We start from the raw sequence: 27865 nt of genomic DNA, 5'->3' as shown, positions 1-27865 counted from the left end.
CACTGATGGAGACAGAGGTACAATGAAGGGGTCTCTCTGCACACTGATGGAGACAGAGGTACAATGAAGGGGTCTCTCTGCACACTGATGGGGACAGCACACTGATGGAGACAGAGGTACAATTAAGGGGTCTCTCTGCACACTGATGGAGACAGAGGTACAATGAAGGGGACACTGAAGGACAGACCGAGGGGGGAATTAAGACGTTTAATGGTTTCCAAGCAAGATTTTCAACAGCTAGTGTCAAGGCCAGCAGAACAAACACAAAAAACAGGGGGGCACCACAGACCAAATTCCAAAAATAGAGTAAAAATACTATGTCTAACCTTACCTAATTTTACATTAGTTTCTCCTATGCTAAACCGTGGGTATAGAAAATAAAACAAGAATGTCAGTAATGGTCAGAGCAACAGAAACACTGCAGAGATCTCCATAGAGCAGACAATCCTAGAGACTCAAAGGTTAATTTGTATACCGTCACACGTCATTGCTTACCGGGGGAGAAAAAAAAGCTGATCTACAAACTTGACACATGGCGATGCCACAGCGTCGTTACCTTGTAGATCAGCTCTTCTCGAGAAGCAATGCAGTTTATAAACTATGCTTCAGTATTCAAGTAGTCCCAAGATGACACGAAGGTCGATTTATGCTTTTGCACGGCAAGTGTCTCACGACTGAAGTGGCGTCAGAGAGACCAACAAAATGGAGGACTTCCACATCGGATGACACAACGGTCTGCTATACAATACGTCTGTACAAAATGAAACAGTTGCAGGCAGACAGACACCTTCGTCCAAAACCACTCTGGTTTGGGAAAGCGAAGTTAAGCCTTAGTTAAGACTTGCTGTACATTCACATGTTTTTTGTGGCCACATTGCCATGCGAGTGGCAGACGCAGACAGTAAAGGTACTTTCAGACGGGAATAGATTAACGGAGAACATCGCAGACGTTGTCGCTTGGATCAGCGACAGGTCTGCTCATGCGGGGCGAGACAACGCAAGTGTAAAAAATAAAGCTCAACACTCGTCGCTCAAAAGCATAAAAACTGACCTTAAGCCTGCAGTAAAACAACATAATTCCTTACTTACGAGCTGAACGACTGCATGACAAAGTTTATTCGGTAGAATGATAGATAGATATACAGGCCAATGACACTAAAGAAAAGATACTCAAAACCTTCTTTAAAACGGCCGGCAACAACGATTACAAAACAAAAACCGGGGGAGTTTGTTTGCCGACCAGGAACTGAGCGATGATACACACACACACTTCACAATCTCGTTCAAGTTTTTACAAAAATATTCATCTCATTCAAATCAAAGCTACTTTAAATGGACTACAAAACAGAACAGGTGAGCTTAGTATGTGAACCAGGAACATGCAAAAATAATAATTAAACATTGATCTGAGCTCCATTAGCCCGATTGATCAACGTTTAAGCTCAAAGATGAAAAGAAAAGCAATATACAGTTTATTCATCAAGTGGAACAACAAAAAAAAGGTGTTCAGCAAAAACGTGGCAGCTATGAGGATTTATTTTCGTTTGGATAGAAGCAAAGATGACCATCGTTCGACACGCAGAAAGAGAGCTTCATCTTTAGACCCTTTTAACGAACTTTTAAAAACAACAAAAACAAATTAAGTTATAGGCTAATTTACAAATTCAACTACACAATCCTTTCATTGTTTTTGCGGGTGTCTTCCAAGAAAAAAACAAAACAATGCCAAGGACCGGTAATAAAAAGTAAAGCACAGGTTATTATTATATGTATTTGATTGAGCAGACGTGGAATAATAATAATAAATCTGATTGGTTAATGTGTTTCTCAATGTCAGGTCCGGGGACCAGTGAAGGTCCAAATGGAACCCTTTGCCGTCTGCAACTTTTTAACTGTAATAAGCACAGAGGACGTTTTTATTTCAAGGACCCCCGGGGTTTGATTTACATTAGGCCATTTTATCTACAAGTAAAGTCCTCAAAGTGTTGATTTTACAGACCCTTTACGGGTCCATTTGGTTTCCAATCATTTAAACTTTTTAAGAGAGGTGTAACGATACAATGTCTGCATCGATGCATGGTTTTAATTCCAACGCTCCAACTATATAGATATACAGAAAAATAGTGTCGTTTGCCTTTGTATCGAAATCATTTTGCAATGCAAATAATCAACTTGGCCGGTAGAATCGTATCGCCATAATGAACCAATATCGTCCATGCATCGTCAACCATGTATGGTGATGCGCATATATCGCTGTTAAAATGCATTGTTATGCCCCGACTTTTTAGAATGTATCGTTACACTGCTACGTTATTTTCAACAGACCCGTCGAGGGTCCTCACTCAGGCCAACCGGCGGTCCCCGGACCTTACCGTTGAGAACCCAGCGGGCGGGTTCATTAATTCTGCGGGGGTGGTGGGGGGGGCGCGGGCATGCCGAACGGGGGCATGCCCATGCCCATCATGACGAAGTTGGAGGGGTCCATGGGAGGCGGGGGAGGGGGCGGGGCATACATCATCTGGGCGGAGCCGGGCGGGGGGGGAGGCGGGGGAGGGGGTGCGCCGGGGGGGAGCGGCGGCTGGACGCCCGGTGGAGGGGGCACCCCGCCCATGGGGGGAGGGGGCTGCCCACCACCGGCACCCCCGCCACCTCCCGAGCCCGAGGACTGCTGTTGATTGGCCTGCTGCTGCCACGGGGGGAGGTTACCGCCCCCGCTGGAGGAGGTGGGCGTGTCTGGGGAGAGAGAGACACATCTGGTTAACATGGCGAGAGAGAGAGAGAGAGAGAGAGAGAGACGGCTTATCAAAGAGATTCTATAACAAGTGACGAAACTCCCGTTAACCGAACATGCCAGCATCGACTGCGGTGCTGTGGCAGCAGTGCCAACAGAATGCACAAAAAAGATCTTGTTATAACAATTGATGATGATAGCTGGCCTGGGAATCATATCTTAAAGCCATACACAGTTGCTCCATAACCTCTAGACAAGTTGATCCAATTTAAGGTAGTCCACAAGCTGTATTATTCCTGCTACACTACACTTATTGTAATCCCCCTGTTTATGTTCATTATGTGAAGCACTTTGTAAACTTTTCAAATAAAACTTCAAATCGATTAAGACTTTTTCGTTCCTTCATTCCCAGAATAAAAATCTAAAAACCCCGGAAGAGACCCCGGAATCTGCCATCTGTCGGCCTTTAATCAAACCAGTGAAACAGGCTCTGCTTTTACTGTAAAACACAGAGCAGTGTGTGTGTGCTTACTCTGTTGCCATGGCATCGGTGCACTACTGGAGGGAGGAGGAGGCGGAGCCTGCTGTTGCCATGGCGGCATGGGTCCGGAGGGGGGAGGGGGCTGGCTGCTGGGGGGAGGAGGGGGAGGGGGCATCATGGGCATGGGAGGAGGCAGGAGACCTGGAAACACACACACACATTGGTTCAAATTAAACCTTTATATAGACCTGTGTATAAACACAAGGCAATTTGGTTTCCAAAATGCTTAGTATTGTAGCCGTCGGCGCGCCTCGTTGTTCTATCATATGTGGCTGTGCCCAAAAAAACTAATCTGTATGCTGTCGAGACACGGCATGAGTGGATGGTTTGTATGTTTGTTATTTTGGACACCGACCGTGACGCACATTACTCGTGCTATGTATCTGGGTTAAGAGGCAATGATTGATGTAATCTACTAGATTATAGCAAAGTTGGCAGTTGATAATATTGTAGCTCTGTCGGGACTGTTGCACCTGAGAATAGGCTTTATATTATATAAATGCCTACATCGGTGTCCGAGTCATGAGCAAACAATTACCTATTTTCATACTTTCTTCCAAGTCTACTGGCATATCATTGATACAGATGCAGACTTGACCAGAATGTAACCATTGCACAACTTGCCTAAAAGCAATAATTATGCTTATTAAACAAGAGGTAATTAGGCTTATTAAAAGGTGACAATCCAGGCAGTTACATGGATAACAAGTTAGATAGATATTTCATATTTTTCTTGCACCGTCCTCTTTGACATGTACGGTATGTATTAAGAGGTATTTACGCATTGGGGGATGTGGATGAACTACCGGTAATGACAAAAATAATAATAAGATAATGGCACGAAAATAAATGTGCATACTTCTTGAAAACAAGAAAAGAAGAAAATCCATCATTTCCACTGCGATACAAGTTGACATGAAGACAATATCCAATCTACAAGCCGCCAACACATCGCAGTGCGACATGTTGCAAGCTTGTAGATCTGCTATTTTCGGTACAACTCAGGCAGATGAGCGTTTCCTACCCATGGGGTGTCCGTGCTGCTGGCCCATGGGCGGGGGAGGGGGTTGCATCCAGGGTGGGGGCATGCCGTTGGGGTTGGGGGGCATGGGGGGTCCTCCCATGTTGGACATGGGGGGAGGGTAGTTGTGGTGGCCCCCGCCGTGACCCCCGTGACCACCATGACCTCCTCCGTGACCTCCTCCATGACCTCCTCCGTGGCCCCCGTGCATGCTGTGGAAGTTCCGGTCCGAGTGGCCCGAGTTCATCCAGGGAGGTCGGTTCTATGGACACACACACACACACACACACAACAGATTGTCACAGGCCGGTCACAAGTATACATTTTTGGAAAGAAAACTAAATTCTGATGACAATACTTACTAATACTAGCACAATATGCTAAATTATGTTTTAGTAATATCATTCCTGCTGTTCTACACACTGCCAAGCAGGTGAAGAGATCACAGAGAGAGGCTTAAAACCTTTGCTTTTAGATTAAATATCCGAGACTTAAGATGTTATGTAAACACATTTTGCTCTCAATGCGTCACAGATGCATTGAGAGCTTGTAGATTGGCTATTTTCAAATGACAGTCGTGGCTGAGAACTTTCAATGTACTTTTTTTTCTTCTTCTTTTTCTTGATATTATATTGTTTAGATACTTTATACTGACAATAGGTTCTTGGTTTACATACGATTCTAGATGAATATTTCTATGCATTTGATGTTGCTTACAGCAAGTCGCTCTGGATTAAGAGGGGCTACTAATCAAGAGTGATTGTAAATTGTAACAACATATAGCCAAATAACATAATTCTGGGCTCCTTGACATGAAATAGGTTGAGAACCACTGATGTAGACACATATGGTTCTCCAGAAATCTGTCAGGATTTAGAAGACATTTGTAGAATCTGGTCTCAGTCCTAAATGGGTTAATCCATGTGAACAGATACTGACCGGCGGGGGCTGGTTGTTTCCTCGCGGTCCTCCTCCATGGTTGTTGTGTCCTCCTCCTCCACCCCCAGAGGGGACGGGGGCCTCCCCCAGCTCGGCCATGAGGGACAGGTACTCCTTGTCCATGCGGGCCTTGTCCTGGGCCGATTGGGGAGGCTCCCCATTTCCTCCACCTCCTCCTCCTCCTCCGCCGCCCGAACGCCCGTGAGCTGAAAACGAACTGCAGCACAAACACTTTATTAACCACGTTAAAGCTCTAAAACGCTGCCATACAGTGAATAGCAAAAAAAAGGTGTTACTGTTTACAGCTATTTTTCGTTTTTGCCAAGTGAAAACCTGATTTAGACCTTGTGAGTCAACTTCACTCAGCGACTTCTGAATCTGCTACGTTTGATGCTTTCGTGTAGCGATAGTAGTATGATCAAGTAAAACCCTGAGGTTTATCTCATGTGTGTACCTGGTGTATTTGCAGTCAGAAGAGATGTGTCCTGCTCCTCCACACTTGGTACAGAGTGTCGTGTTGGTGATGCTGCGAGGCTCAGAGTTCTGCCACGGACGCAGGATCCTGAAACACAAAAACACATGAAACTTTACTAATGGAAGATAAAGACACTACAACCACAGTGAACTATTTTTTTCCATAAATAAGGCAATTATACAGTCTTCAACGGACCAAAGAACAAACAAACTGATGTGCTTTTTAATTGATTGAATAGTTTATTTGACAGAAATGTAAAAACAGCAACTAGGTACAATCTTAGTCCTCGCTGTCTTGTTTCCATTTAGGCCCTACTTCTTGTTTTATTGCATCCAAATGACGTGAAGCACATTTAATTACCTTGTTGAAATGTGCTATAAAAAGAAAAGTGCTTTGCTTAAACAATTAGCAAACTATGTAGAATTATGTTTCTAAACCTATGTTCTTGCTGTTCTACATGAAGCCAACCAGTTGAAGAAATAAGTCTGATTCTTTAACCATTGCTTTTATAAAATATGCAATGTGGACAAAATTCACATAACGTATTATTGATTAATTTAATGTATTACTATATGAAACTGCAAGGGTGCTAATGATCACCTGTTGTTCCATGATAAACTCATTACAGACAGCCGACTCGCCCCAATCTATTTACAAATATCTTAAACTATGCAAGTCACTAATGAGAGAGGTACCTAAAGTAGCCCCATGCCCATGTAAGGGGAGCCATCTGTTACCTCTCTGAAATTGACAATAAAAAATGACGTTTGTATCCTGACATTGAGTCTGGCATCTTCCCGATATATTATTATTACTTAAAGTAACGTAAAAAACTGAAATGAAAATGTACTGAATCAGTTTAGTTGAACTGTTATCAGACTGGGCTTAAAACTGACCTGTTGTCCTCTGTGTGAATCACGTTAGTTTAGTGGACATAAAGCTGACCTGTTGTTCTCTCAGAGTGAATCACGTTAGTTTAGTGGACATAAAGCTGAGCCGTTCTCTCACACAGTGAATCAGTTAGTTTAGTGGACATAAAGCTGAGCTGTTCTCTCAGAGTGAATCAGTTAGTTTAGTGGACATAAAGCTGAGCTGTTCTCTCAGAGTGAATCAGTTAGTTTAGTGGACATAAAGCTGAGCTGTTCTCTCAGAGTGAATCAGTTAGTTTAGTGGACATAAAGCTGAGCTGTTCTCTCAGAGTGAATCAGTTAGTTTAGTGGACATAAAGCTGAGCTGTTCTCTCAGAGTGAATCAGTTAGTTTAGTGGACATAAAGCTGAGCTGTTCTCTCAGAGTGAATCAGTTAGTTTAGTGGACATAAAGCTGAGCCGTTCTCTCACATAGTGACTCAGTTAGTTTAGACATAAAGCGGACCTGTTCTCTCAGTTAGTTTAGTGGACATAAAGCTGACCTGTTGTCGTCCTCTCTCAGGGTTCCGTTGAGCCTGGCCAGCTCTCGGAGCTGCATCTTCCTCAGGTCGTTCTGGTCCTCGGGCGTCTCGATGCCTTGCTTCAGGATGTTGCGGATCTGTTGGAGACAGACCTCGGACAATTAGTACGCGACCGATGTTAACATCGAAAACTACATGACGACATCACACTGCGGTGATAAGCGACTCATTGCTCACCCAAACGCATCTCTCTGATTTTGTCCAACGGTGGTCACCTTATCACCTTAAACTGTAGTATGAATAGGCCGTACTGACCTGTTCCACGGCCTTCTTGACGTTCTCCATGGTGTTGGCAGTCACCAGAGCGTGCAGAGGCTCGTCCTCACCCGGCAGCATCTGGCCGTCCTTGCGGCCCACCTTGCCCTCCTTCACGGAGCCTTTGCCACGGATCATGATCTTAGCGCAGCACTCCTTCTCGATGTTCTTCAGGGTGTTGCCACTGCGCATGCACACACACAGGACAGACCATAAGATGGCATCCTTTTTATGATCAACTTGCCACAGTGTCAAGTGTGAGCTTGTAGATCAGCAATGGAGATTCACATGCATAATGGGAGTGGCAAAGTGAGTTTAACGTTGTTTAATGCAATCAGATAGGACTATTCTGTTTGGATGTATGGGTTGACAAGGCCAGAAGTCTTTTTTTGCCACTCTATATATTATATATATATATATAGATAGATGGACCTAGACAATTAAGACTTTCAGCCATGCAATTTGTATTGTGTTGACAATAAAGTTTGTTTCCGATTCTTATCCATTACACTTTGAAAATAAGTAAAGTCAAATCTCCTGCAGGCACCAGAACAGAGTGTTGGGTTTAAACCCACCGTGGTCCGATGAGCAGACCAACAAAGTTGATCTCTGGGTATTCATCCTGGGGGATCATGACCTTGTCGTTCACTCTGGTGGCTGGAGGTCTGTGGAGAACAACAAGGACATTAAAATATATCAAGACCAACCACGGAGCGAGCAATGTGGGAAATAATAACATCACAAGTGTCAAGTGAGGTGAACGAAGATACACATGGAGCCGAGGAGTCTTTTAGAGGAGCTTAACTCATTTTCTTTGCTGCTAGCCGTTCGCATAAATGTAGTTAACCTGTTCCACCACCTGCGTCCACTTTAAGAGTCTCGCTGTAGCCTCCTGCACACACTTACTGCAACCATTTTCTATCATTAGTGCACACCGTTTACCTGTTGCCAGAAATGTTTACATGTCGGGAGCGATGAGAGACAAAGCCACAAATGACATCCGAACTTTGGATGGCTGAAAGGACAGCTCTCCTAGATTCAGACTTATGGAGGTTTGAAAATCCTGCTTTGAACCGAGGTAAATGGAGAGGAGTTGCAACGTCCCATAGCTGGTGGTGACAGAGGCAGGGGGCTGACAAAGTCACAACACCAACTTTGATGAGGCAGTATTGCTTTGTTTTAAAAATATGTTTTTCTTCATTTCCTGAAAGAAAATATATTTTTAATTTCCTGATAAATGAACATTTTGGAGTTTGGTTTTTTCCCAAAAGCAGATATATTCTACCGTTTAGACTGATGGTTTACTATTGATGCTAGATGACCATTTCTATGTATTTGATGTATTACCATGTGTTTTACCTTGCTTACTGCAAGTCAAATAGGGCCTTCAAGAGCGTTGTGCACAAGCGTCAGTAGCATTACATAAGTTATAAAAAACAGTACCAATTCCATTTTCCACCTCCATTTCATTCTGAGTGGGCTTGTTACGCCAGCACCGCTATTCCAAAGCCCCTTTAGGTACATTTTAAAACTATTTTCAGCAATGAGATACAATTTTGAGTGGGTAGATCTTGTTGAGCTGGTCATTTTGAAAGTAGCTCTCAAGTCAAAAAAGTGCAGGCACCCCTGGCCTAAATAGTCAAATGTAGCTCCTACTTGTAGTCGGCGGGGGGCTTGAACTCGGGGTTGAGTCCGACCATCTCGGTGATGAGCGAGTGGCGCTCCTCCTCGATCTTCTTGCGCGTGCGGTACTCGCGGGTGTTCAGCCGCTTTCCCTCGCTGTTGTAGATGGGCTCCGGAGAGGGCGACCTGCGGAGCACACAGAAGCGACCGGCCGACACCATCAGCATCGCTCTGGACGTGAAGCCACGGCGCCGACACTCACACACATTCCCTAAACTTGTCTACAGTCTAACCTGAGCCTTTTTACCAAGACAATGTTCGTTGTTAACCAGTATGGAAACTCTAGGATCAGAGCGACGATGACATGTCCCGTGCTATAGACTCTTTAATAATGGATAAAAGTGGATATAACTTATGAAAGCCGTCACTTAGGGAAAAAAGGAATTTAGAAATATGGATAAAACATTATCTCAATGGGGCTGGGTATATCTATGTAACTCATGCTGATGATAATGCAGCAACAATTTGAAATAGAAAAGAGTGTGCAAGCCAAATTACGAGTCCCATTTATCACTCAATTTCAGGTAAAAAAATAAAAAGGGGGCGGCAGGGGGTGCCAACCTAAAAGTGTGTAGTGGACTAGCGGTTATATAAAACCAATACACTAGTAGATTACAACAAAAGATATTAAGAAGATAAAGAACTAAAGGAGATAAAACCTTCGTGAAATGGCCATATATATAAACCTGCATACAGGACTGTTGGCCTGGTGGCTACCAGAAAAGGAAGGTTGGGGGCAATGTTAAAGTTAAGTGTTTGAAGTGAAATGCTGGCTTTGAAAGCTGCCCGTTGAGGTGGGGGGGGCTTTGAGGCTCGGCCGGTGCAGAGGTCCGTGTTACCTCCCCGTGGTGGCAGGCATGATGGCTGTTGAAAACCTGCTTCGTTAAGAGGAGGCTCTGTGCTTGAAGAAGGGGGTTAAGTCGTCGTGGGGGTAATTTGAGGGTTAGAGAAAAGGAATTATTAAGATTAGATGTTTCAACCCTTTTCCTAGGATGATAATGCGCTCTCTCTTAAGACGAGAGAACCAAAAAAACGAGTCAGTGAGTGACCACTTGGATTAATTCAGAAGAGGAAGTAAGAGTAAGGAGGAAAAAAATAAAATAAAAAATAATAGGTCTTTCAATGTTATGCTTGAAAGTTCCAGCGGTGAGGACCTGAAACCCTGGTTATTTGGTTGAGGTTCAGAGTGAGCGTATAGAAGTGACCTGGAGTCAACTTTTTACGATCGCTGTGGAAATGTCTGATTAAAGATTATGATGAAGAAACTATAGCATGTAAAAAGTAAATAAAAAAAATAAGGACCGGGACTTTTAAGTCTCACACACACTTCTGAGCACAATGGCATTTTCCTGCAGGAATAAATCCTTATAAATGGACACTATTATTATTGTTATTGTTATTAGCCACAGCCCAAGTGGTTAAGTCCCCAGAACACACCCCAGGAGGATTCTGGGAGTTGTTCACTTTCTTCCAGAACCCAACCGTCCTACACGTGGGGAAAACTGGAACCAAGCCCTTCCTTTGGTGGGAAATGTTGGAAGTCACATAATGGGAACACCATTCAATGGCCATGACCAATGCTTAGTAATATAGTCATTAAGCAATGCATTTCTCAGGTGGAATCATAGTCAAATACTTGAAATGTAGCCCTATTACTACAGATTATAAAATATTAAATACTCAACTATTCAACTATCAGTGTGGGACTTTAAATTTGTTTCTTTATCTTGTACAAATAAATATTTTTTTGCTCAAAACAGAAGTAGGGGGTGTATGATCCACATTAAACCTCAGCAGCTCATAAAGAGCTTAGCCACACACTAACCAGGACGTTCCTATGCTAGAGGGGGCCAACATTGGACGTAAATAGCAGGTCTACAACTCACAATGTTGAGCTTGTAGATCGGCCATTTCCGGCAGAGAGATTTGTTATTAAGAGGGGGAGGCGGGGGGGGGAGGGTGCCGACCTAATATAGAGAGCCCTGGGGTACCCTGGTATACAGGGTTTTAAATTAATCATTTATTGGTCAGAACTATTTGCCCCCAAAACCTGTGTTCAGGAATCAGGATGATTGAGGGAAAGATGTGTCTTCATATACATATACATATAGGCATCATTAATATTTCACACAATCATCCACACAACAGTCAGTCAGTCAACATTGACTACTTAGCATGTCATGCAAAGTTTGAGACGTAATGAAAAACATATCAAGACTCGAGACCGTCTAGGAAAACTAAGAACTTTGGGAGGCAAATAATTAGCTCAACGTCAGCGGAGTTGGCAAGCACAACTGACAAGTACACCCAAGACAGCGTCATTATGTAGCGATGACATGCATGCAATTATACATATGGTACTATATCACTAAAACATTGCCACTTAATTAATCTTGTGAATGTTTACGTAAAAATAACTATATTGTCTGTTAAATTGCGATAGCTTCTGTCAGGCGAGGACTTGCGTAACCACTCTCCTGTGCTCCTAACTTAACAGAAACCGCAATGATTAAAACTTACGTTTATTATTCCTGTCAGTTATGGGTTTTTTTTCTTCTAATTTGCCTGACACTAAATCTCAGCATGCAGAAAGTAACTTTAAAGCATATTATGAACATTGTCATATTAAAAATTATAGTTGAGACCCAAGAGAAAAAGGGGTGCAGATATAGAAAGTAAGTAAGACTACAATTATGCCTACTTTATACTCATTCCCACTGAAAACTTAATTTATTTCTTCCCATAGAGATTTACTAAATATATAAATTATTCTAAGCCTAGAATCAATCCATCCAGGATCCTGGTGAATCAGAACCTTTGATTCTGTGGGGAAAAGATAATTGAATATTCAATGATATACTACATTTAATAAATACCCCTTGTTTAGCATTCTTAATTTTTTTACAGAATCAAAATTGTTATGTTCATGACTCACCAGGATTGATTCTAGGCTTAAAATAATCTCTCTATGGGAAAAATGACGACGATATTTCAGTGGGTCCAAAAAAAAGAGAAAAAAGAATCACACCCACTGCTGAGTATGAATTCAGAGTTTAGTCTTACTGACATAGGGCGTTAATCTTTCACAGAATACAGCCTCCAAAACTTCTAGGATAAATGCTGCTTCCACTAGAGTAAATATGTGACTAAAGGCCTATTGTTACTCAGTTTTAGGTGATAAGGTGACCACCGAAAACTACAACATGACATCACGCTGCGGTGGTCACCTCTCACACGAACACATCTTTCCGTTTTTACTAACCACCTTATCACCTAAAACTGGAGTATGAATAGGCAATAGGCTTAAATACCACCAAGAGTAGTCAGCTACATTTAGCATAGCATCTGAGAGAATATATATGCTAATCAAGGAACTAGCACGTTAACGAGTAAGTTCAACAACTGTTTTGTCTTCGTAAAGAGAACGGTCAAAGAAGGTAGAGAAAGTGTTACTGTAACATCAGGGGGGTTTAATCTGTGTTTCCGACCTGTCCTCAGGGTTAACAGGGATTCCCAGGTCTCCTGTTCGCAGTTTACGAGTCAGGTCTTCGATCTGCAGTTGGACTGGAAGAATTCAGGTTAGGAAAGAAAAAAAAAAAACAAGGATGGGGAGAAATGTGGTTACCACAACAAACAACCAACAACAACATCATTCATGGCGAGACGGTGCACTTCAACATTAAGAGCACTGTCTCTTTTTTTATATAATTGTATAACTCAGGCAGAGAAGACATGATGATGAAGTAATTTTACGTTAAAAACACAAAGGGAGATTAAACAAAAAACAAACAAAAAAAACATCTCATCAGCAGATTATAGCAAGAACATGAAAACCCTTGATCCTTTCTGGGGGAAATCAGAACAAATTATTGAAATGTTGCTGGTACACTTTAGAATTCTAAAAAATATATATATCCGTTTTTATTATTTTGTTTTGTGTAATTGTTTCTAATTAAGATTAAGTATCTTTTGGCATCCCAGACACGATGGAAGGTTTCAAGAACAAAACTGCAAAATCTCAGTCAATGAACAGGACCAGGGTTCCTCCTAAAAATGCCTGCCACTCACTCATATATTTAAATTAAATGTATACCATTCTCCCTCTGAAAGAGAGGATTACTCTACTACGGTCTGTGTGCCATTCGTTTCGTAATATAAACGTGGCTCTGGCATTTTAAGGAGACATCAAGGTCGCATAAGTCCCTAATCAGTCGAGTGGGTTTAATAATAAGACAGGTGATAACATTCTGCAGAGCTAGAAGCCCGAGAGAGGGGGCCACAGACTGTTACATCGAGGCAACTCTCTCACATTCAGAAAAAGGAATGAAAAAAGGACATCACTCATCTCATGCACATTATGAGGTTAAGAATGAACCCCCCACCCCCACCCAGACAGACAGTCAACATTCATTGAGATCAGTACTGCGGATGCAGAGAGATGAGTACAGCCCCCTATTTCATATATATATATATATTTAGTTTTTAAAGGGGGGGGAGGGTCTACTGAATGATCAAAAAAGTATAAGTGTGTGACAACGGAAGGTAGGCACAAGTGAATGTTTACATACCAAGGAAGACCAACCATTAACAATGAGATAATAAATAACGGCACATCAATAACTTTTTTTCCCGGGTTATTGACAAAGGAATCCGTCTGGCTTCACGGCGCCCCGTGAGGGTGCATGAAGGCAGCGCGTCGGTGCCAACACTGCTGCTGGAAGGCATCGCCAGGATACACGTGTCCTTATCTACCATTTGATATGGTTTGGGGGCAGACTAAACCATTTGACTTGGTTTGGGGGGTAGACCTCGTCTAGCTACAATTTTGGTTGTTTTACCACTTTCACGCTGGCGTGTCGACCCCATTTTGGTCATAATGAAGGCTTATCTACAGGCTCACAAGGTTGACACGTTGTGAGTTTGTAAAATAGCCAATTCCATCATTGATCGCAAGACCAAAGTACACATGGCATAAGTTGTTGTTTAAGCGAGATCCACCAACATAAATTGTGGATGGGGTCAAACCGGAGTGTTGCTAGTATTTTGCCATTGAAGCAGCATTGCTCACACGTGATACCCAGGGGGAAACAGAAGCATAACTTAGCATGTTTAGAAGGACGGCATGAGCGTCATCCTCTCCATGCAACTTAAGGGAAGGGAACGATACCGATGATGTACAGGGCAGGGCGGGATGGGGGAAACAGGCAAGACAGTGAGTGACCCGCTGACGCTCTCAGTACAATGATCAAATCTGCAAGCAGTGGCATCTGGCCATTTCTCTCTCTGCAAGCTCCACTTGCTAATGGATGCCCAATGGTATGCAAACCCCCCCAACCGACATCACAGAAAAAAAACACTTGCCAACACGGGAGAATTAACACTTTATGAATAAAAGGTTCATGTTACTGATGCTCATTGGATTTTGGTTGCTGAATTCCGACACTTCTAGTAGCCGGCTTGTGGAATGAGCTGGCCGAATGCCAACGGGTAAGATGCATTATAAAATGTAATAGTAATAGACATTTAATAACAATGGGACTACTATCATAATTAATTACACCGGTGCAGTTAATGGGAACTCAGCAACCATGAACAAAATCCCTAAAACAAATGCAAGAAATGCAATAACCAAGTCACAGATCATCCCAAAAATGTATGATAATACATTATAATATTGGTGTGTGATATATTACAACAAGCTAACTTAATGACATTGAGGTCCAGTTTACCTATATAGGCTCTCTCCTGGTCCCGCGTCAGGCCCGGCGGGATGACCGTGGGCATGCCGGGGATGACCGTCTTCTGGTCCGGCGTCTCGCTGCTCCATCGACTCCTCTTCCTGCCTTTCTTATTACCGAAGTCTGTGTGACGCAATACAAAACAACAAAGCACAGTGACTTATGTAGTGTGCACAATAAATAATAAATAAAAAAGGTTTGCAACATCGATTCAGACACCAATGCGATCTCATTTCTAAATTTGAGCAAGAATCGTGCAGCATTAGTTTGCTGTCCAATTCATTATAGTTTAAATCAAGCACTTTGTTGTCCGTTTAAAGCCATAGTACTAGCTCCAGGTGATATATTTTGAATGTAGTAATGTTCAGCAACTACAGACTAAGGACAATATATACCGGTATGTTAATGAAAAAAGAATAATCATGTGAGAATCGTGATCTAAATTGTTGGAGGAAAATTGAGATTCACATTTGAGCAAGAATCGTGAAGCACTAGACTTATGTTTAACCAAGTCTACGTTAGAAATGAAAACATGGGGGAACGCTCGTGTTACGCACACTCAGTCATGCTAAAACCAAGATGTTTGTTGAGGTAGGTTGATTTAAGTCTTAAATCAAAGTACCTCAATAAACGTATGTTGTTAAAATAAGTGTGGCTCCGAATACAGCGTTCTGTAACAAATTCTTTAGTAAACAGAACACAAAATACATATTCAGGTCAGCAAAAAACTATTTGATCCACACAGGAGGGAGAACTCATACTCACAAAATGAGCAGACAAAATTGGACACTATAACGTTAAATCAGATGAATGGTTTCTCTCTCCTGATTGGATGAAATAGATGAAGATGACATAAATTTCATATTTTGTTTACGAAAGAGCTGGAAACTGGAAAGAGACCCCTGTAAACAGAGGACTCAAAATACACAGCAGTGTAGAAATGATTTAAACCTTTTGCTAATATCTCACTTGTCTTACATTTAAGACCACAATGGAAACAAGTCCATTACTTTTTTTTGTGTTATCCTTTAGCATGTGATGTTTACATTTCTAACTAAGTGTTCAATCAATCAACAAAATATGTGTGCTACCAGCTGTTGTATTTGTTTGTGGCTCTGTGACTTATGAGGGGTCTCTGGGTAGTAAGGGGGTCCATGGGTAGTCGTTTATAATAGCATAATTCAAACTCAATTGAAATTATACATACAAATGAAAATAAAGCAAATATCATATCATATATAACAGTATGCTTCAATATCACAAGCAAGTCAATTTGGATTTATCTAAAACACATTTTCTTATCGGGGTCCTTGGTCCAGAATAATTTTGAAATGGGGATGCATGGCCTAATGATAGTAGTACATTTGAGAACGAATTAGTCATTTTTAAAGGTCCATATTCTAATGAGTCATTTCGAGGGTTCGTTAAGTAATTAAAATCATTTTTTAGAGTCTTAATACATAACTAGTGTTTTTGGCGGCTCATAAATTAATTACGTCATTTTGAGTCTCGAGCCCCCTTTGCGTTTCGAACAGGCCTCTTTAAAGCCTCGTAGTTGCGTACTAGCCACGAGCCGGGATAATTCTCCTAGCTCTTTCGGGACCTTATTTACCTATTTTTGTATTTGGGGGTGTGTTATTCTATTCCAAATACAACAAAGACTACGGTCCCGAAAGGGTATAGGCTGACTACCCCAGCAGCATGGACACACTATTAGCATTAGCATCAATAAATAGCCTACCTGGTTTGTTGATCCCCGCTGCAGCGGCAGCAGCAGCTGCGGCGGCGGCAGCGTGCTGCGCCGCGGCCTGCTGCGCGAACCCGGCCGCGGCAGCGGCAGCCGCCGCCACCGCGGGGTTGAATTGCGGGAAGGCGACGCCCGGAAGGCCGCCAACAACACCGGGCTGCTGCTGCATGAGGCCCGGGACGACGCCTCCGGGTCCCCCGGTGGCCCCCTGGAAGGCCCCGAGGGACGCGAAGGGCACGGGGAGAGCGCCCTGCGGGGTGGGCATGAGACCGTTGCCTCCTCCGCCCGGCCCGGCGTCGAAGCCTCGCTTGGCGCCGATGCTGGGGTGCAGTTTTCCCAGTGGCGTCGCGTTCGCTCCCGTGGCCATTTATTTAACCACCGCCAAAACAAAAACAAAAATGTTACTCCGTGAGAAACGCCAGCAGATTTTCCTACACGTCGTGGTTTTTTATATATAAATATACAAGAAATGGTTTAAATTAGTGTTTCTCTAGCGGTACGTGTACGTACGGTCACTGTGTCGTGTATCTCTGGTCAAAATGGCGCACCGCGCTGAACCACAAAGGACGAGCGGCCGCGTCATCGTGACGCGCTGCTATTGGTCGAGCGCGGTTCCGCCGGCGCACACGCTGCACGCTGATTGGCCGTTCGGGTTGTCAATCGCATTAAGGTTCCCGCCTACTTTCCCATCCATGCTGGCTTTTTACTTTGACCCTCAGTCTTCCGTACGACGGCGTCACGCGCCGAAAATAGCTGATCTACAAGCACACATGGAAGCCATTGTGGTCGCATCCGCGTCGATTTGAGTTTGTAGATCGGCTTTTTCCTAAGGCACATTGTGGCCTTACTGAGGGGTAACATGGCTACACTACTATTGTATTGTGTCAATGTTTTTTGTTGTCTGATTCTGTGATTCATATCATTTTTTCTTTTCTTTTTTTCATCTGTAGGCCTATAAAACGTGTTTTATATAAAGAATGCCTGATTAAAAGAAAGTTTGTAGAAAGTGACCAAATTGTGTTTTTACAATACATCCAAGTACTTTTCTCTGCTACTCAAACTCTCTTTATAAAACACAAAACAAACAAAAACAACTAAGAAAATATCATTTAAAAAAAGTTCAAAGACTATAGAATAACTAACTTAATTCCTAGCCTGGGTTCCAGAGTGAATCGCTGCGTTTCCTATTATCTGAATGAGTGAATTCAGATTCAGGCTGGAACCCAGGCTATGTAATTCTTGCCAAGCCATGTGGCCTCGGTCCCAGGCACCCTGCCTCGGTCGTCGGTCCCAGCCTCATCTGTGTGGCCCATAAGGCAGGAGCATGCAGGAGGAGCCTAGCCCATCTCCTGTTTCTGTAGCATGCATGATGTCAGTGCTGGGAAAAGTACTCACATTTTTACTTAAGTAAAATTATCAATAGGCCTACTGTAGAAATACTCTGTTAAGTATAGCCTATAAAAGCCCAGAATTAAAAATGTACTTGACTAAAAGTACAAAAGTATTGACATCAAAATGTTTTCAAATACATTGGGCTGAAGTGGTTAATGTAATAAACTAGGCTATTAATAACCCAAATCTACAAAGTAAATAGCTTTAGCTAAATAGTTTTCACATAGATGCAGTATATAGTGGAGTACTCAAAATTGTAATTAGGTACAGTAGCGGCTACTAGTAGTTTAAGTAAGTTAAGTAAATGTACTTTACACCACTACTTGATCAAGTAGTGTCCATCCAACGTGCAACCCTTGATGCGGTGCGCCAAGCAGGGGAGGCATTGGGTCTCATTTTTATAGTCTTTGGTTTGGTCCAATCTGGGCACCCATTTTACAATTTGTATTATTATGCCCGGGAGTTATGGAAGCCCAGGTTTCCTTGGTGCTTGCCATCAGCTTTTCTTGGTTTTTGGGTCTGGTGCCCCTCATTTTCCTCTTGACAATGGGGTTTAGGTCCGGTGAGTTGGCTGGCAAGCCAAGCACTGTGATGGCATGGGCATCAAAACAGGTTGTGGTGCTTCTGGCGCCTGGCGGTATGGGCAGGGGCCAGGTCCTGCTAGAAGATGAAATCTGCATATACATACAGATCCTCAGCAGAAGGAATCAAGGTCCAAGGGTTTGGAGGAAGACGGGTGAGGAACAGAATCCAAGCTGCTTGAGATCCAGTGTGAAATATCAACCCTCTCTCCCAAGCTAAACGTGACCTAGACCTATTAACGTTTCGGAGAAAATGTACTAGGTCAAAAGAGCCGATAGCAAGCATCAAGGAAACCTGGGCTTCCATAACTCCCAGGCAATGCCACATGGCTGATTGCCTCAATGCCACGGCGTAGCGAGGCAGTGATGAAGGCAAAGGGATTCCCAACCAAGTATTGGCGATTGACATTTGTTTTGAAAGTACCATATTTTGATTGATTTGATGCGATCCTAATTTCTTAATGTGGCATTTTGGAAATTCTGTTTTAGTGAGTTTTATGAGCTGGAAGCCAAACTTGTGTAAAGATAAACAAATAAATAGTTGAAATAATTTACGTGCACCGAATCTATAATCTATTTAAAGTTAAACTTTTTGAATGGAATTATGGAAATAAACCAACTTTTCCATGCTATTCTATTTTTTTGGAAAGGTGTTGTATACGTTGGCTACCACCGATATCCAAAACTAGTAGATCTACAATGCTGAAGGGTTTTCTCATCGCCTATATACAGTACATACATACCGGTACATGATATAAGTGTAAAGTTAAACCAAATGGATCCTTACCTTATGGGCCAATTTGGTTTCATTTTACGCTCTTAAGTGTTAAATTATCTTTAAACATGTGTATTAGTTAATTTACAAGTCTACACAATTAGATAATGTAGAAGAATTGTTATATTGATCAACATTTGCCTGTTCTCATTACCAACATCAATACAGCATGGAATTGTGGACAAAATCCTATTCTAAGTTTTGGGGCTGAGTCTAATCGTCAAATCAAATGTGGCTCAAATGCTGAATAAATATTGGACCTTGATATGAAAAGGGTTGAAAACAACTGCATTAGTTTACACCACTGGTCTGCTTCATCTGTGGTAGCTTCACATGCTCTGCTACTGTAGGAACACAGGTGAAATTCACAGGACAAAATAAACACAACAAAAATCTTTGTGAGCCCAGTTTTAATGAAAACCACATTATCGATAAGTGAAATTCAATTGCATTAAGATAGCATACACTACTGCAATGCACTAAAACTCTTGTATACTGGTAACCTTGTGGCGGGACAAGAAACTGAAGTATTAATGTTCAGAGATAAATCTAATTAATAAAAAAAATTAAAAAAAAAACTAAAACCTGCAGACTACTACCTACACATAAGAAAATTATATCCAAATTATGTGTACACTGCCAGCTTGTACGCAAAACCTGTTTTGTAAGTTAAACATGAAATGTCACAGAAAACAAATCATTCAACATTCTATTGTGTCCCCAATCATGCTTTTTTTTTAATGGAGTTGCACAGGCATGTCACCTAGGGCAGATATGTCTTCAAATTAATAGCACGGTTATTTAAAACAATTGCCTTGATTATGATAATGAAAGATTTAAAAAAAAGAAACGTGAAAAGTAACTGATCTACAAGCTCATCACAATGTGGCACTGTAGATGTTAGCTATTTTCTATATTTTGTACGCCATCATTCACAACGAAGTATAATACAAGGTTAAGTGGTGGTAGTTATCTACCACCACTTAACCTTGTATTATACTTCGATTCTACCACCACTTAACCTTGTAGTATACTTTGATTGAGTCGATTTTAATCAAATCAAGTTTTTGTTCGATTCGATGTGTGTGACAAAAACTGAAACTTGCTCCTCAATTCTCAAGGATTAAGTCTGGATCTAAATATCGGTTTGCATACGTTTCTGTTAATTGCCCAGCCCTTATGTGAACCGTAATGTATCTTTAGCCCATTTAGACCCGAGGCCAATTTTGAAAAGGCTTTCTAAAACCTACAGCAGTTTTATGAAAGACACACGAAAACCTGAGGTCTTTCTGAGAAACTTCACAGAATTGTATCCGGAAAAGTACAGAAAAGGACTACAAGGAGACAAGCACATTCCCTAAAAGACTACAAAACGTGCACGGCTGCATGCATTCTCGGCTTCAGGAATAAAGCAATGCTGCCCGGCCCCGCAGCCGGTCTTAAAGGGAAAGGTATGCGGCAGCCGATCTTAATGGGTTAAGTGGCCGAAACAAAACACAAACATAAAATTGACCACATTAATACAATAAAATGCTGCTGAGTGAGGATACTACAATATAGTAATACAGTACTTACAAGACTCACCTTTTAAAACACGTAGCATGCATTAAACAGATTCCTTGTTCCTCGTGTAATCTAGTCTACCGTGGGTCAAATCTACTTCCAATGGGAAGTAGTTAAAAGGAGAATTCCAGACTAAACGGTTTAATCTGGTGCCATTTTATCCCAGAACGAGTGGTAGGCCTATAGGTGAAACGTTTCGTAACTCCTTCCCGAGTCCACCGCAGCTCTGAGCTTGTTTTGATCGCTCAAAAATTAACTTTTGTTGTAGACATGTGTCTTTCACAATGACTTAATACTCTCCAGTGTGTCCCAGATGGCCCAAATGGGACCTTGGATGGAATCACGAAGGAAATCTCGTTTTGCAAGACTACTGGAAGTAGAAACACTAACAATAAATCAGGCTTAAGTCACATGTTATTGTTGGTAATGGGCAGCCATATTGCTCAACGTCTGAAATAGCAAAGACAATGATGTGGGCAAGTTTTGAGCTAGAAAACACAAACACTTTTTACTACTTGATTAGACGTTAAATTGTATTGGACTGCATGTTGCTAGCAACTGCAATAACAGGTCTCCTAATGACCTCTTTACTACCTAGTAGTAGTACTGTACCTAGTGTAACGCAGGTCATGGGACAAATAAAGCATAAAAACTTTTGCATTCAGTGTCTTTTTTACAACCTAAAATCCACAAAAACAAAAACAAAATCATTATTTTGTACAGAGAAAGCACACGTTACGTATACAGTATACAGATGAGAGCTCCTCCAGGTTTTATAGATTAAAGGGTGCCTGCTTCAAAGCCTTCTCCAATTTGCGACTATTACCCATTTCCCAGCAAGTCCATGTTCTGCGTTTCCCGAGTCAAAGAGGAACGTCGAGATGGTTTGACTCTAGTTTGTGGTTTGACACTAGTTTGTGAATCTCGACATTCCTCCACAGGAACTGAGATCACGATTCTCACACGATTCAAATTTTTTCCATGAAAATATTTATTGTCTTTTAGTTGCTGAACATTACTACCGTACTACATTCAAAATGTGGCACCTGGAGCCAACTACAGTGGCTTTAAACAAAGTGCTCAATTTAAACCTCTCTTACAGTCTCTCTTGTAGCAAAAACATAAGAGTAACTAAAATGTATTGGACAGCCAACTAGTGCTGCACGATTCTTGCTAAAATATAGAAATGAGATTGCATAGGTGTCTGAATTTAGATCACAATATGTTTTGATTAATAAGTGCAGCACTAGTAAGCAAGGTCAGATGGGCGAGAGAACTGTTAGTTACAAAGACGGTGGTGTACAGTAGCAAAGCTGGTTTTGTAATGTATGTCAGCGCTGAGATGGACTCGGGATGGAGTTATGTTATTTTTCACCTGTACCACTCTCGTTCTTTCCAGGATATAATAAGGTGAAGAGAAATGGTTAGTCCAAAATTCTCCTTTAGGAGACAGGGGAGCTCAGACGTGGATATTAGTGACTCGCCTGCACGTGACGTCGCTAAACTACCTCAGAATCACGTTAAGCCGATAACGAGACCAACGCAAGGCGGCCGTCCGTCCGAGCATCAGTTGTTGTGACACCACCACCACCTGGGTCATGACCACAACACAACCTGCATCCATCAAGGTGTGAGAGAGAGAGGGGGGGGGCGTCCACTTGGCCATTTGTCAGCAAGCATTAATGTGGCGTCATGAGAGCTTACATAATCCAAAGACCTAATATAGACAAAAAATTAGCAGTAAATATACAGTACTATCAAACAGCTAGTGTTTTGATTAGTAAGTCCAATGGCACTCTCGGGCTTTCCAGAGAATCGCAAAGAAGCCGGCCAAGCTCTCAGTTCGGCAGTTGTAGCAGCTAGCTTTGTTAGTAAGCGTAGCGCGGCCGCTCAGCGTAGGCGTTCCGCGGTCCGAGGTCGTATGCTGAGCCTCTCGGGGCGGAGGAGGCCGGAGGCAGGGAGGAGAGGCGCGAGTTCTCAAACGCGTACCCGTCCGGCGGCGCCTCGGCCGGGACTCTCCGAATCGGACTCCGGTCACGCATCGCGTAGTACGAGGGGAGGGCGGCATCTGGCGGCGGGGGAGGAGGGGGGAGGGTGTGGCGCTCGTACGGGTCGAGGCCTGAGGGTGGCAGGTGGTGCTCCCGCATCATGGCGGCAGCGGAAGAGTGAGACGAAGGCGGTGGGGGCAGCGGGACGGAATGGCGCTCCTCGAAATAGCTCCCGGCTCCGTACGGTGGGTGCGCCCGGTACTTCTCGTAGAAATCCACGACCCCGTACGGATCCCTGTCCTCGCCGGACGACCGTCGCCCTGCCATCGGATAGGGCGGTGCGCCGTAGTGTGAGCCGCCGTTCCCGTATGCGGAAGATGCACTTCCGTACATCTGAGCCATGTTGTGTTCGGCCGCGGCGCTCATAACCCCGTAACCCATGGCGCTCTCGTAGCCCGCGCCCCTGCCGTACCCGGCCGCAGAACCCCGGGGGAACCCATGCACGGGAGCGTAGCCGTCCCCGAAATCTGGATCGCCGCCGCCGCCATAGCCCGGGTGATAATCGCGAGTGCGCCCACCACCGCGCCCGCCAAACCTCGAGGAGGCGCCGTATCCGTTTGACCTCGGCTCGGAGTCGTTCGCCCCACCACCGCGCCAGCTGTTCTGGTCTAGAGGGCACTCTTTGGACCAGTGGCCGTCCTGCCCGCAACGATAACAACCCGAACGGTCTCCCATTCCCGGCGCAGTACGCAGGCGGCTAGTGGAAAGCTTCACGCTCATCAGTTTTCCTTAAAAAGAAAAGATGCATAAGGAATTACTCGTGCAGTAATGACAGACAACGCAATTCTGACATTTCTTGCCTGCCTTTTTGGTTTGTGCTGAAAAAGAAAAAAATAATTGTACTTTGTTATAAAGCAATCTACGAAGCTATAAAGACTGACGAATGCATTTGGTCAGGCTTACCTTTACCATGTCTTTATGTCTTACCCTTTCTCCTAGCTCACTTACCTTTGCTGTATCAATAACTTCCCTGCTCAGTGGGATAAAATTACTTTTTTTCCCTATTTTGGGTATTCAACATTCTTGGGAAAATAGCTGATCTATAAGCTCACAACGTGTTGCACTTGCAATGCAATTCTTTGTGAGCCTGTAGATATTTTCCCACTTTTCGCTGGGGAATCCAAGACTTTCTATTCCTGAAAAGTTACAGAATATATGGTATAATGGAAGCCATTGTTCTTGGTGGTAATATACAAAAAAATAAAAAATATATTTTTTTATGGAAATCTCTATTGTAAAGATTAATGGGGTCTGTAACCAGAAAATGGCTGCCAATGCTGCCCCCCCCCCCCCCCCCCCCCCCTTTAACAGGCTCAAGAATGGTTTCCACAGCAGCCCCTCCCTGGCCTCGCCGCACACCCTAAGAGTTCACACCTTTGAAGGCCGTGTTGTCCAGCTTCGCGATGGCCTCCATGGCGTCCTCCATGCGGTCCATGTGCACGAAGGCGTAGTCCTTGACGATGTCGCACTCCGACACGCTGCCGAACTCCTCGAAGCGGGCCCGCAGCTCCTGGTTGCTGCAGGCCAGGTTGCCCACGTGCAGCTTGGCGGAGCCGCGCGACTTGCCGTGGCTCCGCTCCACGTTCATGGGCTGCCCGTTGAGCATGTAGTGGTGCAGGTTGCGGATGGCCTCGTCGGCCTCCGCCCTGTCGTCCATGTGCACGAAGCCGTAGTTCTTCACGATGTCGCACTCGGCGATCTTGCCATACTGCGAGAAGAGCGAGCGCAGCTCCTCCATCGTGGTGTCCTGCGCCAGGTTCCCGATGAATATTTTCACCATTGTTGCGGCGGGCTAGTTTGGGCGTTTTATTTTTTTCAACACTGTGGGAAGAAATTATGAGCAGGGGGTCATCAATATGTCCGTACTTGGCTTGTCCATGGCAAAAAAATATATATCGGAATATTATTTTTATCATCATTTCGTTATCGTTCTTTTTTGATCATACAAGTCTCCAGGTTTTCTTCAGAATATTTATGACACGTAACTATGACACCATGTATGGCATATTAGGAGTCCAAGTAGTACTAGTAGTTCTCAACTTCTCAAATGTTTTATTTGCAAGGACCCCCTTAACTCTGATGGACCCGAGTTACAGTCACCTGTTATGATCATTCAGGGATAGCTCTGTGTTTCTGGTAATAATATTGACCTCTCATTTTGTATGGTCGTGGCATTTTGTTTTATTTTGACAAAAATGTCCACCACAAGCCAACAATATCACATGTCTACAAATATAATAAACTGCATTTCACAATATCTGATTCATATTCATAATTATTTTTTAATAAAAAAATAGAATTGGTAAGATGATACTCGATAGTTGCAGGCATGCATAAAAATGAAAAATATGAAGCCTGCTGATCTGAGAAGTATGCCAAACACAGTCAGAAAATTAAAACGAAAAATGAATAACTGAACAGAACCTAGAATCCACCATGGTAGGGGAAAGATGTTCAGTTTCAGAAAGGCACTTTGCTGATACAGGCTAGGGCCGGACAAAATTGTTAAATTGTCAAAATTATATTGATATCACGACGAGATGGTAAATATCGTAGGTAGATATGAGTCATAAGTGAAGTATTTACCTGATGTTACTTACCCAAGTATCATAGCTCTTTTATTATTTAGTTATTATACAGACAATAAGTCCAAAAGTCATCCACACAATATGAAGTCCACACACCCAGAGGGAGTTCAACAAACCAAGTGCAACCCAGATTCGGCACAAACAAGGGACTAAATTAATTTCGCTCCTATGCCACAAAAATGTGGAATGCCCTACCATCTGCCATTAAGACATGTGAATCCCTGGACTCCTTCAAAAACTGCTCTCAACGGGCACCTAAGGACGGCTGCATTTCGAAACTGGCCCCGGTAAAATCTGAATCCCCCACCGACCCCCTTCCCCCCTTACTGTATGTTTTTCCCCCTTTATAATGATTTCCTGTTTTTGGCTATTAGTAAGAGAAATCTATGAAAATCTGGGAACTAAATCGTTACCAAGAAATTTCTTCACCAATGAGTTTCTAAATGTGTCTAATAACATGTACTAAAAGTTTGAAATTCAACTCCTGTGGGAAATTGAGTTATTAGCATAATATGTGACCATACCCATAACATCCTATATAAAGCCAAAATTTCATAATTCTTTAAGTAGCATGTGACATATGAAACTAGGGGTTTTTCATGATTCTGAATCCATTCCAAGCATTAGTTTTGCACAAAAAACACTCCTTGGGCTAAATTAGGCCATATCCACGTGCTGACCTCATCACGTTTGTGATGACGGCTATGGCTGTTTTCCTCCCAAGGAGTGTTTTTTGTGCAAAACTAATGCTTGGAATGGATTCAGAATCATGAAAACCCCCTAGTTTCATATGTCACATGCTACTGAAAGAATGATGAAATTTGGACTTTTTTTCTTTATATAGGATGTTATGGGTATGGTCACATATTATGCTAATAACTCAATTTCCCCCGGGAGTTGAATTTCAAACTTTTAGTACATGTTATTAGACACCTTTAGAAACACATTGGTGAATACATTTCTTGGTAACAATTTAGTTCCCAGATTGGTCAAATACCTGATAAAATGCCCTTACTATATATAGAAGTGTGTATTTGTACATCTCTAAAGGTTGTATTGAGTTGTGCTTGAAATGTACTGTAATTCTGCAAACTGTTAATAAATACTTCAATCAGACTCGAGGGCTCTGTTTTTCCTCGTTTTGCCGATGGGTACCCACATTGGTTTTAGAGTGAATAACCAAATATATTTAAAAAATAATAATAATAACAACAATAACAACAAGAAGCGTGGAATTTACTGCATAGTGGTAAAGATGGTATGCAAATCAAACTTGAGGGTCCCTCCTTGAAATTAAAAGGAATTCAATCCAATTAAATAAATCAAACCACAAAGTGATGTTGGTTTACGACATATCGAAAAGAAGGAAGCACGCACAACTCCTAATCCAAAGAACACTTTTCCGGGTGCACGGTCAGGAAACACTTTAGAAGGAGAATACCAGCACTTTACGGTTACGACATAAAACACATAAACCAACATCTATTCTTTGAGGGACAACACAACAGTTAGCCAGCATGCTAAAGCTAGCATCCCATTCATAGGAGAAGTTGTTAGCCCGCTGCTAGCTAGCTTTAATTGATTTGCATTAAAGCTACGTGAAGTGCAACGGCATTAAACAGGGCTGATATAATGCCATGATAAAGTCACGTTAAGAGGTTGCATTAATATGTCCTTTAGCCGCTCATACCTTGGTGTGCCTGCCCTGCAGTGCAGTCAATGTCCCTCCCAACAACGTGAAATGGCTGCTGCTGCGTGCGCGCGCACAGTGTGCAGCGCAAATGCTACAACGTTAAAAATGAACTAGGGACAGATAGATTATCATCAAGATTCATTAGCCCCGAAACATGACAGTCGTGACGGAATTTAAACCTGTTTTTGCAACTTGCTTAATTTCGGATTTTATAAAGTGCTCATCCCAGATGTTACAATTCGCCTCCTGTGGGTATAAGTACCCGTAGGCCTGTATTTTTTATTGTTCACTTACAAAGCATTTTAATCCGATCGGTGGTCATTTTCTCCGTTTCAAATACGCGATCCAATTGGTTGGGAGGTGTATTGCACTCCGATTACAGAGTAGGCTAATTGATAAAATGACCGGCGATCGGATTAAAATGCCATGACGATCATGTGATTGTGAACCATGGCTATATGGAGGGACAAATAAGACTGGCTGACTGACTGGGGGTCCGGCCCGGATGTGTCCCGGACCGTCCGGGACACATGTCAGGGCACATCTAGTCACAACATCGTTTAACCGGTCACCCAACACATTAATGAAATTCGGCATTAGGGCGCGTTCGGAAATAGCGCACTGTGCAATGCAAACTAATAGGCGA

At 42.8% G+C, this 27865-nt stretch overlaps 1 protein-coding gene across 1 annotated transcript; it reads right to left on the bottom strand.

The window, feature by feature from the left end:
* Positions 1-188: 188 nt before the first annotated feature.
* Positions 189-27259, bottom strand: sf1 (splicing factor 1). Its single transcript, XM_080792293.1, has 15 exons — positions 27217-27259; positions 24313-24759; positions 22768-23666; positions 16574-16946; positions 14824-14955; positions 12583-12658; positions 9068-9220; positions 7987-8076; positions 7412-7595; positions 7118-7233; positions 5687-5794; positions 5233-5449; positions 4297-4555; positions 3264-3413; positions 189-2733 (listed from the first exon to the last, which is right to left on the bottom strand). The coding sequence occupies exons 2-15, from the start codon at positions 24716-24718 to the stop codon at positions 2399-2401; spliced, it is 3498 nt and encodes a 1165-aa protein (XP_080648419.1). The 5' UTR covers positions 24719-24759; positions 27217-27259; the 3' UTR covers positions 189-2398.
* Positions 27260-27865: the final 606 nt, after the last annotated feature.

This window comes from Protomyctophum bolini (assembly GCF_963924005.1).
Source record: "Protomyctophum bolini genome assembly, chromosome: 20".
NCBI lineage: Eukaryota > Metazoa > Chordata > Actinopteri > Myctophiformes > Myctophidae > Protomyctophum > Protomyctophum bolini.
This window is presented reverse-complemented; position numbering and strand designations above follow the sequence as displayed.